The sequence below is a fragment of the Peromyscus californicus genome, unplaced genomic scaffold (assembly GCF_007827085.1).
Source record: "Peromyscus californicus insignis strain IS unplaced genomic scaffold, ASM782708v3 Scaffold_6__1_contigs__length_162567912, whole genome shotgun sequence".
In the NCBI taxonomy this organism is placed as follows: Eukaryota; Metazoa; Chordata; class Mammalia; order Rodentia; family Cricetidae; genus Peromyscus; species Peromyscus californicus.
Genome location: NW_026294584.1, coordinates 105,706,265 through 105,722,918, shown reverse-complemented (window position 1 = coordinate 105,722,918; position 16,654 = coordinate 105,706,265). Strand labels below are relative to the sequence as shown.

The following is a 16,654-nucleotide window of genomic DNA, read 5'->3' as shown; positions in this document are numbered from 1 at the left end:
GGCCTCGGGTCACGTGTCCAGCCAGCGCTGACTCTGGCACTGGTGGATTAAGCAAGGGGCTCAGGGTTTGACCCATGCTGGCCTCTGACTGGACAGAGGGCTGGGAAAGCTCAGCTGCGGGGGCACAGAGCTCCTCAGAGGCTACTGTGGCCACCTTTCAGCAAGAGGCCCTACCCAGCACTGGACCCAGGTAAGGAAAACTGATGCCCCACCCAGCTCTGGGTGCTATCTAGAAACTGAAATATCTCATCCCAGGCTCTTTTTATTTAAGTGTTTGGGGAGCTGGGAGGTGACTCAGAGACTCCGGCCTTCAGCACTTACTTGCTTGGTCTTAATGCCTGCCAGAGCTTACACATGGCACAGGATTTCTACCTATCAACCCATCTTTCCAAATGTGTCCTCTTCAGTGGGAGAGTCTGGCCCTGAAGTTCCTCCTGGGTCGGTGGTCAGTTCCTGACCTGATAGGACATAGCCCACTGGGGGAGGGGGGGGGAGAACAGCCTTCATTTCACCTCCACAAGAGGGGAGGAAGGGCTGAGGACCAGGCATATCACTACCACCTCTTCTCTTACCTTACAAAGTGAGGAAGACCCACCTATTTCACAGATATGGAAACTGAGTCTCCAAGATATTCCTCTGCACCCAGCCCCTCCCAGCACTTAAGTGCCCCGCCCACGGGGCCCTGTATGTTATAGGCGCTACTACTGGTCCTCAGTGGATTTCCTGGGTTGTGCGACAAGGGGGGGAGGCAGTTTCTCTAGTGCAGAGAACCCAAGGTTTTGGGAAGAAAGTCAGAGAAAAGCCAGCACTTTGGATCGCATTCAGTCATATGCACAGCCCTCCCCACAATGTGCAGTTAGCTACAGCAGCTGGGATTGACTTGGCATTGTACTGTATGGGTCACAGTGGCACCTACCTTAGTGTTTGATACTCAGGGACTCTGAAATGATCAGTCAGTCTAGGCTCTGAGGTCCCTTAGTCTTCTGGGGTTCTTAGTGCCTGCTCCTTTCCTTCTGGAGGTTTCTGTGTTGTGTGTATGTCTAGTGACCCAATGCTTGCTAGGAAGTACAAATCATAGTCAAGAACTCCACCTTAGAACAGTATACAGAGGAGAGTGTGTGTGCCCCTCCTCAGAGCAAGTATGAAAAGCATTTTGGGGTGCCTGTCAGGTACATATTGATCCATCACCATGACTCTATTTTTTAAAAGGACCTCTGTCAGCTTGTTGTGACTCCATGTCCGCCCTCTCTGAACTGGGCCCCTGGCGGCCACCTCCCTCCAGAAGGCACACAGATTGTCAACTCTGGCACCAGATTGTCCTCGTCAGCAGGGCTGGAGGGAGGCTGCAGCCTGGCACGGGGCAAACAGCAGGAATTGTGAGCAGGAAGAACGGTTCCTCTGTGCCCAGTAAGGCCCCGGGCAGAGACTAGCCCCCTACCCCACCACCAGCTGATTCTGGGTTTAGAGTGGGGGTGGGGGGTGAGGCCCAGGGACCTGGCTCAGGCCCAGCCTGGCCGCCAGCTGGCCACTGTGTGACCTTGAGCCAGCTCCGGCAACTGTCCTCCAGGCTCCTGACTCAGTAAGGAGCCCAGGCTGTGTGGCAGCTGCGGGAATCAGTGGTGGCTGTGTCCTCTTGAGGAACCAAGCAAGCCGCATGTCACCTGAGCCACCAGAACTGAGATCTGTGACGTGGGTGGAGGAGTCATTTGCCTTCCACGGTTAATCGCTTACGAATACCTTATAGGTTTTTGTGGCACACCAAGAGGAGACTGAAGGCAAAGCTAAGCCTGGCCTTAGCAACATCTAGGCCTGTAAGCTTCCTATCTCTGTCCATTTCCACATCGCCCAGAGGGCTGAGGCAGGGCTTTATCTCACCTCAAGTCTAAGAAGGGAAGGCAGCAGGTGGCTGCACAGGGCCACAGGTCATGTGTATTTGTTAGTCCTCACCTGGACTCCCTGCTTCCTCCAAGAAAAGCAATAGCCATTGTTGGCCTGGGGAGGGGGAAGGGACCAGAATCCACAGCCGTTCAGTGGGCCAGAACCTCAAACTCTTCCACTGTTCAGAGGCTGGGTTTGTGCACCCACACAAGGGCAGTTGGCCGTGTGGTCTCTCACTTCTGCGCTTGTCCCAAGGGTGGGACTTCTGTATTTATGAAGGTGTGACGATGTGGACAGGGACACAAAAACTTGTTAACAGCCAATAGCACTAAACCTGTGCTGAGCCTAGGGATGAGTACACAGACAGCCTACCCTTATTCAAAGAAAGGGCCATGGTCCTCCCAAAGGTCACTCAGGAGCTGAGGTGAACGACAAGGGACCCATGAGGAAATGAGTAACCCATATTTCCCCAAAGGAGCTGAAGCATGAAAATGGGTTTGGGATTGATTCTTTGGGCCCTAAGGCTGCATGCATCTCTGGGCTCAATCACAGTCCCCAGGTTGGGCCAGCCAGGCTGCAGTTCTCCAGCAGGGCAGCAGGTGGCACCAGCCTCCAATGGTGGTGAGTAGTCTGGCCTATCAGGCGTAGGACAGATGGGGTTGGAGACTGCTCTCTCCTGACTGGCTAGGCTTCTCTGCCCCTCACCCACATACCATCCCTGAGCCCCAAATGCAGTTAGCAGCACCCCATCTTTCATCCTCTTTGGGGATTGTTCCACCAGCTGTGCCCTGGCTATCTTCTTAAGCCAATATAAATTTGCTTCTAGACCTGACCTGGAGACAGCTGGTAGATTCCCTCTTTTGCAGGCAGTAGAGGTCAGGAGCTAGAGTCAGAGTGCCTTGCTTGGTTCAGATCCCAGCTTTGCAGACTTCGAGATGAATGCTGGTTACAAGAGAAAGCATGGGGGCCCCAGAGAGTAAGCAGGTGTCAGCCAGGGAGTGCTAAATGTAGCCATGTCATTATATCTATGCACAGAAAGGACAGGTGGCCACCCCTGCTGGAACTTGGTGACCATGGTCAGGGTCTCCCTCAGTTGCAGCATTAGGGTACTTGGTCCAGCACCCCAGAGTTGCCTCTTGCAAGCTGAGCACATTTGGATTGAATCTTAGGTTCCTAAGGCACCTGGCAGGTGCATGCCAGAGGCTCAGGTTGTGTGTGGTTGGAGTGGATGAGATGAGTGGGGGATGCTCCACTGATTCTGCCTCATCCCTTTCTAGACAGGGTCAGACCTAAGTGTCAGTGGGGGCCAGGCATAAGTGAGGCCACATGGGCTTGGTTAAAGGTAAGAAGATTCTTTGCCAACCATGTTTCTCAAGTGTGATCCCAAAAGTTACGAGTTCAAATCATTTTTGAAATAGCTGCTGTCTGTCTGTCTGTCTGTTTCACCTCATTTCTCTCAGTGGAATTTTCTGGAGGCTAAATGCCATGTTGGCTAATGGAATGCCACTGTTATCTTTGTGTGATAAAAAGGATGGCTCTTAGTTTTTGATGTGGTTAAATATTGATAGCTATAGCTCTCGTGAACAATTTGCAGATCCTCGATAAAGAGTGAAAAGAAAGATAGTCATAGAGGTACAAACCTATAACCTCAACACCTAGGAGACTGAGGCAGTAGGATTACTGTGTGTTCAAGGGTAGCCTGGGCAAAATCAATGTTAAAAAAAAAAAAAGAGGAGCTTAAGACTGAAAAGTTTGAACAATACTTGCCTATATTGGAAAAAATAAAAATTTGTGAATACTTGATAGGAAAAATGATAGATGATAGTTATTTCAACGTGGGACAAACAGGAATGGTGGGAATTACAGTGCTCAGCCACTCACAGGTAGGTCCCAGCCTTGATACCAGGTTCCAGGTACCAGGTTCCAGTGACTAGGCCGGTGGCTAGGCACCCAGGGTAGTCCAGACTCTGTGATGAAGCCCTCAGTCCAGCTCAGCTGAGCCAGTGCCAGCTGCTGGCCTGGAGTCTCAGGATCTCCTTCTATGTAGGAGACCCTGCGAGCAATATTAGAAGTCAGAGACCTGGATGTCCCCGTGGGAAGGGTGAGAGCAGGTCTGAAGTGTGACCTCCCAGGCCTACCCTGGGATGAACTCCAGGTGCTGATGAGGCTGCCACCTGGTGGTCAGTGATTGGAGGTTACTGCCCAGAGCTGGTTCCTGGTTCTTCTGTGCCTGGCTTCCAAGCATGTGCAAGAAGAGGACTTGGAGGATTCCAGACAGCACCTCAGAAGTTCCCCACAAATATAAAGAACAGCCCCGTATGAGAACCTTTTATTCAAGCCTTGTGTCTCTCACTTATATAATGTTTACTTACATGGTTAAGTATTCAAAATATACCAGAGGACACTGGGGGATGTCCCCTCCTCCACGATGGGGACCGCAGCAAAGCTTGTAATTTCCAGTGGCCGGCTCTCTCCTCTAGACTTCGCCTGTCATGGCTCAGCTTCTCATGTCTTAGTCAACTTCCATGTTTATATAAGCTAGCGTATATAAGCATTGTTCCCCTCCTCTTTCTTTTGCCTTGCTGGAGCTGGGCTCCTGCCTCACCCATGCTAAGCAAGTACTCTGTTGCTGAGCCGCAGCCCAGTCCCTCAGCCCCACCCCACCCCCATTTTTTCAACATAGACTGGCAATGAAAACAGACACCGTCTGACACCTTGTGCAGTCCGCTGTTCTCGCTCAGCCCTAGGATGTAGGCATTATCATGTTTTATGTGGAAAGGGTTTGGAGTTCAGAGAGGTCCTTAATTTGCCCAAGTTGTACAGCTAGAAGACAGCGGAGCCAGGAATCAAAAGCAGGGCTGGCAGATGCCAGGTGCCCCTCTTGCTGGTTGTATCCCACACAGCCTCATTCCAGAGCAGCCCTTGGAGTGACTGTGTGGTCTCGTTTACTTCCCCACTACGATGACTCCTACTCTGCTTCTCTGTGGTTCAAACTTACCTGAAATAGATCTGTTGGGGCACAAAAGGGGGGGGGGTGGGTCTGAGTCCCACCACACGTAAAAGGCAGGTGCAGGGGGTGGTGGTGAGGGACATTGCTCGTTTTCTCTCTCTTCATCTCCTGTCTTCCCATCATTTTCCAAAGGAGTTTTGTCAGGCAGCAGAGCCTTGGCCCCGGCTTCCCAGGCGCAGATGCCTTGCTTGCTCCTCTAGAGCCTGGGTACCCTGTCCAGCTTTGCCTGGACCAGCTGTACAACCCTGGGCAAGGGACTTAACCTCTCCACCCCCATTGCCAGGTTGAATGGGGATATGGTCAAGATTAGCTGAGGTCACATGTCATAAGCATTTAGATACCTTAGCTTTGGTTTCGTTGTTTTGTTTGCTGTTGTTTTTGCAGAACACCCCCATCCCATCCACCTGCCCACCCATGGTAAGTTTTGTCCTGGAGCCACAGCCTTGGTTTTCTTTTGGCTTTTTTCTTTTGTTTATTATTCCTGTAGTCATGATTTGAGATGCTGCAGAGATATCCTTGGCCCATGGTTCAGAAGGTACCATATGCCCTGCAGGAAGAAAGCAGCTCCTCTGGAGGGGCCCCAGGCTGTTGCCCCTGCCATCAAGCCTATCCCATTCCTCATGCCTCCTCTGGGGCCACTCTTGCTTGTTCCCACATTAAGAGGTGAGCCTGTGGCCAGAAGACACAGGCAACCCCATCCCTGCCATGAGGTACTTGTAGCTCTTAGGTGGCTGGGTACTACTGTGTGACCTGGGGTCTTCTGCAGGTGTTCTGGCTTGTCTGAGTCTCCATTCGTCCAGTATTAGGAGAGTCATAGTTACCCTGAGTCTTCTGAGGGAGCACGCACCTTAGAAAACATGCCATGTTTTTCTAATGGCCGTGCTGGCTCTGCTGGTTCAGTTTTCATCCTGTGTGTGGAAGGCAAGTGGTCACCCGTGCAAGCCCAGCCACACACCAGGGCACCCTGGGAGACACTAAAGAGAAAATGCACTGAGAAGTAGCCATTGTCCCAGACCTGTGGGTCTGTGGGACAGTGGGTGGCAGGCCAGTTACCCAGGATGGCGCTGTTGTCCGGCTCCTCTCAGTGTCCTCACAGAATGGAATGGTATGGGATCCAGGAAGGCAGCGCAGCCAGCCCAGCCTCTCTCCTGACTGTATGGTGTACTCAGTGTGAATTACCAGTAACCAGGGTAATAGTCTCTGAGCTGATGCAGCTGGTGGCTGGCACGCTGAACAAACACTGTGCTAGAAAGCATAAATTGCCTTCCCAGCACTCCAGGGGGTCCAGCCCTGGATATCTTTGTCATTGAACATAAATTACAGTTGATTATGAAAATTGCTAGAGACCAGAAGGGGCTGTGATTTGTGTCACTTGGAAGATGCTGGCTGCAGGAGTTGAGGGGCTCCTTAGTGTATTGGGTGGGGGTAGATCTCTCACTAGCCCAAGGCAGATAGGCTTGCGGGCTCTTGAGATTTCTCCCCAGCCTGCAGCAGGCCTGTGGTTAAATTCTAGCTCTGCCACACTGGCTGAACAGCCTTAAGGCAATTAATTTGGCTTCCTAGGATCTCCGTTCCTCCATAAACTGAAGAGTGGGTGCTGGGCGTGTTTCAGGGACGGCACAGGCCAAACCAGTACAGACAGCTAGCTGCCTGGGGCAGTAGCGCTTCTGGGGCCCTGAGTGCTGCTCCTCCATTTGACCTGCAGGGGGCAGCAGGGGGCTGGGGCAGAGCCCAGTTCTTCCCTGCAGTGAGTGGGTATGGGAGGTGGCTTTGGGCAGACCTGACTGTGCCATTTCTTATAGTGCATGGTATGTGCTCAGACTTTCACTGCTTACAGAGCAGAGTGCTGACAGTGTGAGATTCAGGCTACAAGTGAGCTTCCTGGTGGGCTACAGACTCCATACCAGGGGACACCCCGGAGGAGTCATTGTCCTTCCACTGCCCTCTCAACCTTCTGTTTGCTTTGAGACCAAGGTGTCCATCGGAGAGGACATGTCTTCAGGTGCCTGTCACCCAAACAACTTAGTTACCTTTCTTGATTACATGCATAGTAGCATTATTATATGTTCTGTAGCTAAGCTATCAAAGCATGTACGTGTTTATAATCTCCCCACCTGTGTCACATTCTCCTAAACAGGGGTGACCACTGTCTGGTGTGCACACCCAAGCATGTGCACACACCTCTTTCTCTTTCTGCTGTGCTGCATATGGAGCCTCCAGCCCTGCGTGTGCTAAGCAAATGCTCCACCTCTGAGCCGCACACCCCCCTCCCGTTTTTTCTATCTCAACATAATGCTCTTTAGCTTCCTTTTCATTTAGCAAGATTTCGTGAAGGTCAGTCCCTAACAGGTGTGAAAAGCATCCTTCTGTTGGATTGGTGGAGCAGCCTCCTGTCGGCTGGATTCTCCCCCACTTGCCTGTCTCCAGGCTATACAAGATGGAGCAGCCTTCTGCAGCAACGTCTGGTTTTGTTGATTTCTTAACATGTGAGCAGGCACTTCATGCCGTGTATTGCTTGAGGAGAGCTGTTAAACTGACTTTCGACAGAAATGATGCTGATGGCAGCTGGGCAGCTGCACTGTTACTGTGAGGAGCATTCCCCTGGGGATGAGGTGCACCCTGCAGCTGGCTGCCACTCCGCATGCACGTGTGACTCAGCTTCCTGGCTGGAGGTGGCTCCATCACTTAAAAGTGTGTTTCTTCAGGAAAACTCACCTTCTGGGTGCCAAGGCCTCTGTTGATCAAATTGGAAAACAGGCCCCATGTTGTAGAATTGCTGTCAGGCTGATGTGAACTCAAAGAACTGGATGACACCAAAAACTCGGCATTGTCTCCACCCCACTCACCCAGGCAAACCTAAGCCTCCTGAGGGCAGGCCTGTGTCTGCATCCCAAGGAGCCTAGGCAGAGCATGCATGCCTTGGAGCAGCAGGAGCAGATAATGCTGGGGCAGTCAGTGAGCATGATCCATTTCAGAGGTTCATGCCAAATGTGCCGCCGCCCTCCCAGGATCCCACTTCAGTCATTCCCAGCCTGTGTGCTAGGGTCACACTGGTCAAAGTCTTCCTCCCCCGGGGACAAAAGAAGGTGTTGTTTAAATCAATTACATAGAGAAGATTGCAGGGGGAATGTTAACCCACTTAAGAGTGGCTGGTGTCTCAGGAGCCCTTAATGGCATCCATTTGCCAGGCAGGCGCCCCAGCCCTTGTTATAAAGGAACACATCTATTCATTAAGCTGAGGCCGCCAGGCTCAGGCCTGGCACCACCCAGCCAGCTGCTCTTGGCCGTGAATTCAGTGCTTAGGAACAAACGGGCCTGCTCTGCCATGGCTCCTGAAGTGGGAAAATCAAGTGAGATGGTCTGCAGGAGGGCAAGCCTTTGCAGCTTTCAGATAGGTTTTTTCCTAGATTCATTCGATTTCTCTGCCTGCTTTAATAGGCAGGTGAGCCCTTGTTTAGGTAAAACTGGAAGGAAAGAAATCCATGCCAACGGTGGCCATGGTGTCAGTTGACTTTATCTTGTTTATAAACTTCAGCCTGAGTGCTTACTTTCATGTTGGGCCCTCCTAGCACACTGCACATGGGACCAGCATTTTTGGTTTCTCCTGCCTTTTCTAGAATCTGGGGACTCCAGAGGGGTGAAAGAATTGCTCAACAATATTTATTGACCACCTACTATAGACCAGGAACAGAGGTGAGCCAACAGTTTCAGAGCCTCACTCTGGTGGAGGTGACCACCAGTAGGCAAGTGCTAAGCAAGGTGATTATGGACCAGGGTGAACTAATTTATTCATTCCAGAGCCCAGCTATGAAGGCGCAATGGAACATTTAGCAAGCATAGACTTGGAACACCAGCCCTGGGTTCAAAATCTTTACTCACTTTTGCTCTTAACTCTGCCAAGCCCAGATCTCTTTCCTCTGGGTCATGGTACACTTAGTCCAGGGCCTTCATCCAGTTAGTATCCGGGGACTAGCTTCATGGTTAAGTTCATGATTGGGAGCCAGATGTCCCTAGCTTATCAGCCAGGCACTAGCTGTGTGTCCTTAGGTAACTTTCTTAAGCTCTTGTGTCTCAGTTTATCTGTGAAGTGAAGGCTTGCTGAGGATTCAGTCTGATGGCTTTTGTAAAGTGTGACTTGAGAGTTGTAGCAGCTCTTGAAGAAGAAGAGGGGTGGGGAGAGGAAGGAGACCAGAGAACCTGTCCAAGACCCAAGATCACACACTTGACCATGGTGCTTTGGACCATGCCAAAGCTGTTGGGCCCCCAAGCTATGAGCATCACCACTGTGGGAAGCAGCCAGGATAGAAGGGATGCATATTCACTTTGCATGCTGGCTGCTTTTGAGTTCTTGCCCTCTGGGAGGTAAGGGTGGAGGAGGGGCGGAGCTTTCAGGCTCCCAGGTGCAACCTTGTACTGGCCCTGGCTGTGTGCAGTAGGGTCATCACTACACCTCACAGGTACTTTTGGACTGAAGATGCTATGGGCCTGAGGAACGTGGTGAGGCTGGGGTGGTTGTGGTCATCCTATACTTTCCCTGAATACCTGTGGTAGCTCCCGTCTACCACTCACCCAGGAGGGACAAGGAGCTGAAGTGAGTACTTTTGCTTGTTTGCTGAGGTTGTGGGCACTAGAATTGAGGTGTGCCAGGCAATGTGGCGTGTGTGTGTGTGTGTGTGTGTGTGTGTGTGTGTGTGTGTGTGTGTAAAGGACAGCTGGTGGCTGACAGAGGGAGCGGATGTTGGGCCCCTGATTAGCGGGAAGACTGGCCTTGAGCCATTTCCTTTGTCCTTGGACAAAGACTATAGTTCCTATGGCTGTACTTCTGAAGTCACAAGCCCATCCCCTGGGTTCCAGGACACCAAGCCCGTTCATCTGGCCAGGACATCAGGGGACCAGGAAAGTGGGGTATGCTAATAGTTACATGAGGGATATAGGGCACACAGGGTCTCTACCATCACCTCTTACACCGATGTGTGTCAGGGTAGCAGTGAGCACTGGGGACCTGGAAATGCACAGGCATCTAAGGATATCCTGGAAGAAGGACCATCTTGGCCTCTTTGTTCATGCAGGAAAGCCCTTCTGGTGCCTGGATTATTTTCCATTGCTCCTAGTGCAGGGCCATCCTTCATGTTTACTTAAACTTTAAAGGCTGCGGAGCAAGAACCCCTGAGGTTCCCCTTATTCCTAAGTTTATCCTGCTTACCTTTCTTAGGGAGAAAGGGGAAGCCCCTGTGTGTAGGCTTCTTCTGTCAAAACTGATCCAAGTTTTGAAATGGGAAGTTGGTCCCTATTATAAAGACCTTTGTTTACCTGAGGGGAGTGTTTCTGTCCCAAGGGACATATTGCCTGGCTCCCCGAGAGGTCACACTCCAGACCTCTGGATCTGTCTCTGTTCTGTTTCTCTCTAGTTTGGGTGGTTTGTATTTGTTTGGTTTTGAAACAAGGTCTCATGTCATGGCTCAGGCTGGTCTCAGATTCAAAGGTGCAAGAGATCTTCCCGCTTCAACTCCTGAGGAGCTGGGACCATAGCTGTAGCCACTCAAGCTAGCTCTGTGTGCCTTTTTCACTGCAGCCACATCACGTGACTAAGTTGCACTCCATGCCTGAGTTAGAATGGAGGGTTTAAAAACCATCCACTCTGGGTCATCTGCCCTACTGTCCAGGTTCCTGACTGTGCTACCAAGGCAATGTGATACTGGTAGACAGTGTAGCCAAAAGCCTGAGTCAATGACAGTGTGTCTAGTACATACCTACACAGTCCTAAGATTCCCTGTTCCTAGATGAGGGTTTGGGGTTCAGGGAATGAATGGCTGCTGAGCTTCCCCCTCAGCATAGAGCCTGGCTGTGATAGAAGTTTCCAGCAGAGTGGTTAGTCACATGTTAATGATTAACAGGCAGTGGGGCAGCAGTTTGATTCTATAAAGAAGCTCCAGGTGATCTTCCTGGTCAACTGCAAGATACAGCCAGGTCAGAGCTTCACTGCAGCTCTAGAGATTGCTCAAGTGCCAGCTAGAATTGGGGTCTCTGTGGACCAGCTCTCGTGGGCTTGAAGACCTTGCTTGAGGTTGCTAAATCAACTAGCATTGCTCCAGTCCTTTGCAGTACAATGTCTTTTATTGACTTCTTCACGGTGCTAAGGTTTTTACAAAGTAATAAGCATGATTTAAATTTTCAAAAATTTTAAATTGGCCTGAAGAGATGGTTTAGCATTAAGAGCCTATACTGGTTTAACTTTTAGATCTTAAGAAATGCCATAATTCTAATTGATAATCAGAAACATAAATTATTTGATAGATTCAATTCCAGAAGAATTATGGTGATTATTAATTTATTCCACTCATCTTATTGTCTCTTTGTCAAGATCTTTAATGATTATATTTTTGGCACTAGCCTTGGAATCATGCATAGTGTTTTATCCATATAAAATTTTCATTTCCAAAAAAAAAAAAAAAGAGCCTATACTGTTCTTGCAGAGGACTGGAGCTCCATTCCCAGCACCCACGTCAGGTGGTTCACAGCTTACATGTAATTCTAACTCCAGGGAATCCTGCATTCATATGTACGTATCTACACACATATACACACACACACATACCTACCTACCTAAAAAAAAAATTAATGTTTTGAAAACTATCAGACGTCAGACAGTGTAAGACTCTTCCTCTTTCCCACCACTGTCCCAGCCAGGCTTCAGGTGCAGGGGCCAAGGACACTCTGGGATCCCCAGGTCCCCTTCTCATGGCAGCCATTAGTACCTCTTCCTTGTGTCTCTTGTAAATAATGACAAGAGGGCTGTGGTGTGGCTCAGTGGTGGAGTGCTTGCCTAGCATGTCCCAAGCCCTGGATTTATCCCCAGCATAACAGAAAGCAAGCACAATCTCAGTGTCGTGTGACTGCAGTCCTGTGGAAGCATGTTCATGTTCCTATCTGATGAACCACAACATGTTTTAGACCTTCATCCTATAATGCTACATATATCTTCCAATGCCCACCCCCCTCAATCCCTGGCAGTGCCACCGCAGCCCGAGCATTTGCAGTGCCATAGCCACTGTCTGTTTAGTGTAAGCTTCCATTGAGGGGTCAGGCAGTATGGCAGAATTCATTTCTGAGAATTAGGATTAGGCTTGTATGTGCACAGACTACCTGACCTAGTCTGTTGATTTCATTGCTGTCTTCCCCAACAGGGTTTGCATTCTACTTTGGCAGTTCCTGTCTAGGCACAAGTGCTGGTTGGATGAACAGATTTCACTGAGTGGCTGGGGCGAGTGTGAGTCTCTCCTGGTTGGGATTTGTGATCCTTTTGGGAAGGGCTGGATGGCTTTGCAGGCCACATGTCTCCCTTGTAACTATTTAGGTAGTTAATGCAATGCATGAGTGTGGCTCCCTTCTAATAAAACTTTATTAAATCAAAGACAGACAGCAGGCTAGATCTAGGTCTCAGCCTGATATATGTAGGGTGGCTGGCTGCAGGAAGAATAGGGCCAGCCCATCCTCACATCTATGACATCGCTTACTCACATACGGAGGGAGGGTGCGGTAGAGAAACTGGAGTAAAAGGGGAAGATTCTGCCTTGGATGAGGGGCTAGTCTGATGGCTCTCTGGAAGAAGAGACATGGAATTTGAGTCCCAAAGTCTCAGTCATGGACCAAGCAGAATAGGGGGTTAGGAGGACTGAGGAAAGCTTAGCAGTAAGAAGCTTACCATTGCTTTCTGTTGTCAGGGCAGACAGGAGGGAGGGAGTGGGGGCAGTGCTGGAGAGATGGCCTATGGCCAGGCCACATGAGCCTCAGCCAGCTGTAGGGAGGAGCTGAGCTTCACCCTGACAGCTTGGGATGTCACATGTCTGGCCATGGAGAGCAGGGAGACTGTCAGAAGCCAAGAGGATGGTAATATGTCGGGATTATGGTGTCTAAAACAGGCCACAGCAATCAGCTCAGGACTAAAACCCAGGCCCAAACTGCGGAACTAAACATTCCCATGACTTTGTTGCTTCCTGCATCCCTTAGAGAAGCTCCTACTTATCCCTCAAGGCCTAGTCCAAGATGTCCCCATTATTGTGACCTTTCCAGGAGCAGTAACACCATATTAGGATATACTTGTTACCACAGTGTCTTCTCATTGAGGCCTGGGAAGATGGGGACAGAGTACATGCTTCTTAATGCTGGGTAAATTTAGACAGCATATTGAATCAACTAGGGTAGAGATGTCTGATGAGCTAACACTTCGAAGAAATTGAGACTCTGGGGGCTACGAAATTTGCCGAAATGGCAGGAGTAACAACTAATTCTGTCTGGGCTAGTCATTTCTGCAGAAAAAAAATCAGTGTTCCCCATGTCTGCCAGCCAGGGCTTTCCTTGTTCCTATTCACCGTCATTTGTTATGAATCTGCCAGGCGCTGGAACACGATTGAACCATGTTCAGGAAGATGAATTCAGGAGACAGAGGCATTTGGTTTGCGGGGACTCACCCCACCACCATGCCACTTGCTCATGGGGAAAGCTCACCTCATCTAAATCCCAGACTGAACTTTGTTGCCAGGACCAGCCTGGCCGGCTGTGTGCCCTGGATCCGGGAGGCGTGCCTGGAATTCCTGGTGGATCTGGATGGTGAAGCTGGAGCCTGCTTCCCCCAAGCGCTTGAAGCAGGGCCTGGGGGATCCTCTTGATTCTGTTTAGTGTCACCTATTTTTAGAGGGCAGTTGGCGCAGAGTTGGGAGTTTTCTTCTGGTCTCCCCACAAGTAGCTACTGTAGTCCTGTCTCCTGCCACCTCCCTACCTCACCCTAGCCAAGCAGATGCCAGATGTGGCCACTGTGTCTGTGCATGGGAACTTTTGTAGCCTTCTGAAGTGAATGAGGAGTGGTACTACTTCACATTTTTATCCATACCTCCCTAGTGGCAGGCGTCTTTCAGTGTTTTCACAGGTCATTGGTTATATATGCTTGGCAGCAATGTTCGTTCTCATCCTTTGCCTTTTGCTGAAAATCAGCCTTCTTACTGATGAGCAAGAATTCTTTATGGGAGACAGACACTTGAGCATTATCAGATCTGATATGCAAGTATTTCTTCCCTCTCTAAGATCTCTATTTATTTTGATCTAGGGCTCATGGCATAGGGCCCAGGCTGGTTTTGAACTCAGGATCCTCCTGACTCAGACTCCTAGGTTCTAGGATTACACAGACTTGTGTCACCACATACAGCCTATGTATTTTTAACATTGCCAATGGATGTGTACGAGATGCCTCCACATTAGTGGCTCCTGCAGCCTCTCCACTCCCCTCAGGAAATGGTCTTGCTGAAATGGTCTTGGGTGTTCAGGGTGGGTGTTTGATTTGTGTATATCTTCCTGCTTTCTCCCTGTATATGTGGGCATTCTACCAGTGTTGGTACTGCACCTTGCCTGCCTTATGTGTAATAGACAAACATACACTAGGGAATCAGCAAGCTGTGAGAGCTTGTAGATGGGGTAGGAGAGCCGAGCCGAGGAATGGCCCTCAGCTCCAAGTCTCCTCAATAGTGAATGGGGCCCGAAGTAACCCCACCCACTTCACAGTGTTGCCCACTGGCCCGGGTACCAGTAAAGCCCTCTACGGTGCTGATCGTTATTGCTTCTAGCGTGTCACTAGCCGCAAAGGGTATGTGGGTATGTTTGGAGAGAAACAAATCTCTTTCCACCAGATCTGGTACAGGCGCGTCAAAGCCCCAGAACCACTTGTTGCTCCTCTGTTTGGGAGTGCAAAGTTTTGTACGCTGAAGCCAGTTAGGATTGGCGCAGATTTAGGTTTTCGGCGCGTTCTACCTGTTGCGCTTACACGTGGGGAACACAAGGGCTTGGTAGTCCCGCACCCGGTGCTGCAAGCCTGTGACTCTGCTGCTGCGCTGGCAAGAGCAGAATCTACGCTCCTCCCGGAACTCACGGCTCTGGCCACGCCCCCATGCGAGCCCCACCCCCGCCCTGTGGCCCCGCCCCTCCCGACCACATTCCTCCGGCCGGACTTGCGCTACGCCAGGCAGGCGGCGGCGGGAGGGTCGCAGTGGGCCGGCGTTTGGACTCTGGGACGTAGGGCTGCGCGAACCCAAAGGCGCAAGCCGGAGGGACTGGCGAGGGCGCGTGGCTAGCGGACGGGTTGTGGGGGATCAGCCCCGGGGTCCGGCGGCCGCGGGGGCAGTCGCGGGCGCGCGGCTCGGCCTGGGTCCCCGGGCCGCTCCCGCGGCGACCGTCATGTGGTGCCTGCACTGCAACTCAGAGAGGACCCAATCCCTGCTGGAGCTGGAGCTTGACAGCGGGTAAGGCAGACCAAGCAAGAGCCGAGGGAGGTGGGCCCCGGCCGGGGCGGGTCGCCAGTGGTGGGGATCCTGTGTGCCAGAGGGGGGCTGCGGGGATGGGTGTGACTGTCAGGGCAGAGCGCCCGGCCTGCCTGCCAGAAGTGGGTCTGTGTTAGTGAGGGTGTGTAAGGAGAGAAGTGGGTTGTGGGCACAGGAGTTCTGTGGGGATGAGTGGGAAACTAGATTCCGTGTGTGTGTGTGTGTGTGTGTGTGTGTGTGTGTGTGTGTGTGTGTGTGTGAAGGGCAAGACAACAAATGGCCTGTAGTCTGTGTCAGGAAGGGTACCCACTTCTGCCTGTGTCTTGTTTCTGATTTCAGTGCACAGGGTGCCAGGGGTCTCTCCCTACAAGTCTAATTGTCGGAGACCCTGGGTCTATCTGCTTTATGTATCCACTCTGTCAGGGAGATTCCAGCAAGGATGTGGGGTGTGTGTGTGTGTGTGTGTGTGTGTGTGTGTGTGTGTGTGTGTGTGTGTGTGTGTAGATACTGCACACCTGGCAGGCCACCTGAGTGGGTGCTGGGGTGCCTGGAGTTTGTGTGGCTGCTGTTTTTGACCAAGTACAGATGTGAGTGGGGCTGCTAGCTGGGACTGTGGGTGTTGTTTACCTGCTGGAGTGAAGCTTGTGCCTGGTCCAGGAAGGAGTCTGATGGTTCAGAGAAGCTGGCCACTCCTGGTTTTAGGGGTCTGTGGGAGGCTGTCTGAGTACCCTAGGCCTGTGTTTATGAAAAGAGAGAGAGAGACTGTGTGTGTATGTGCTAGGAATATTGATTTCCTCTTGCTTGGCAGCACAGCTGCCCCTAAGCTGTTTGCAGGCCCCTCCATGAGCAGGGGTGTGGGGCTGAGGGGATTTGTTGACAAATGGACTGGGCCTCCCTGGGGGAAACCCACCTGGAGTCCTTTAATCTTTCATTTCGAAATTTCCCGAAGCCTGCCTGGCAGTTGCAATGAAAACATGAGCGTATTTTGCAGTACCCTGTCCCCACCCCAAGCATGGGGTTCTGGCCCGAAGCTTCATGTGGGGCTGTGGGAAGGGGGGCCATCTCCTAAGACCCAGTACTTCCAGTATCCGAGGCAGAGGCCAGGCAAGCTGCAGCTGCACAGCCATCTGCCTAGAATTGTGGGCTTCATTTGGGATCGGAGGTCACAATCAGATCCCACAGGTGGTCAGCACCCTGCACACTTCCTCAGCTGTCCCATCCAGTGTTTGATTTCCTGTCCTGTTGAACCAGCACCTTCATATTGCTAGAGAGCCAAGAGCCTGGGCCTTCGGTCTCATCAGTACTAAGATTCTTGTTTATTAAGTGCCTAGTGTATGTATACCAGCCTCTACCCTGGGAACTAGGGGCACAAGAGTGAACATAGTTCAGAGTTGTGTTTTTAGTCCTCATGCAGCCAGCAGTTTAGAGGTGACCATGTTCACAATGTGACCACGGGAAATGG

At 51.1% G+C, this 16,654-nt stretch overlaps 1 protein-coding gene across 12 annotated transcripts in view; it reads left to right on the top strand.

The window, feature by feature from the left end:
* The window catches only part of Iqsec1 (IQ motif and Sec7 domain ArfGEF 1), a 342,158-nt gene that overhangs the window by 269,805 nt on the left and 55,699 nt on the right, over nt 1-16,654 (top strand). The window contains exon 1 of one of the 12 annotated variants that reach the window (XM_052721478.1): nt 15,015-15,174. The exons of 10 other annotated variants lie outside the window; for them this stretch is intronic. In XM_052721478.1, the coding sequence (XP_052577438.1) occupies nt 15,110-15,174 (65 nt within the window). In that variant the 5' untranslated portion in view covers nt 15,015-15,109. Of the gene's footprint in view, nt 1-15,014; nt 15,175-16,654 lie in introns of those variants that run through there. One more of the 12 variants, XM_052721483.1, reaches the window with a different exon arrangement.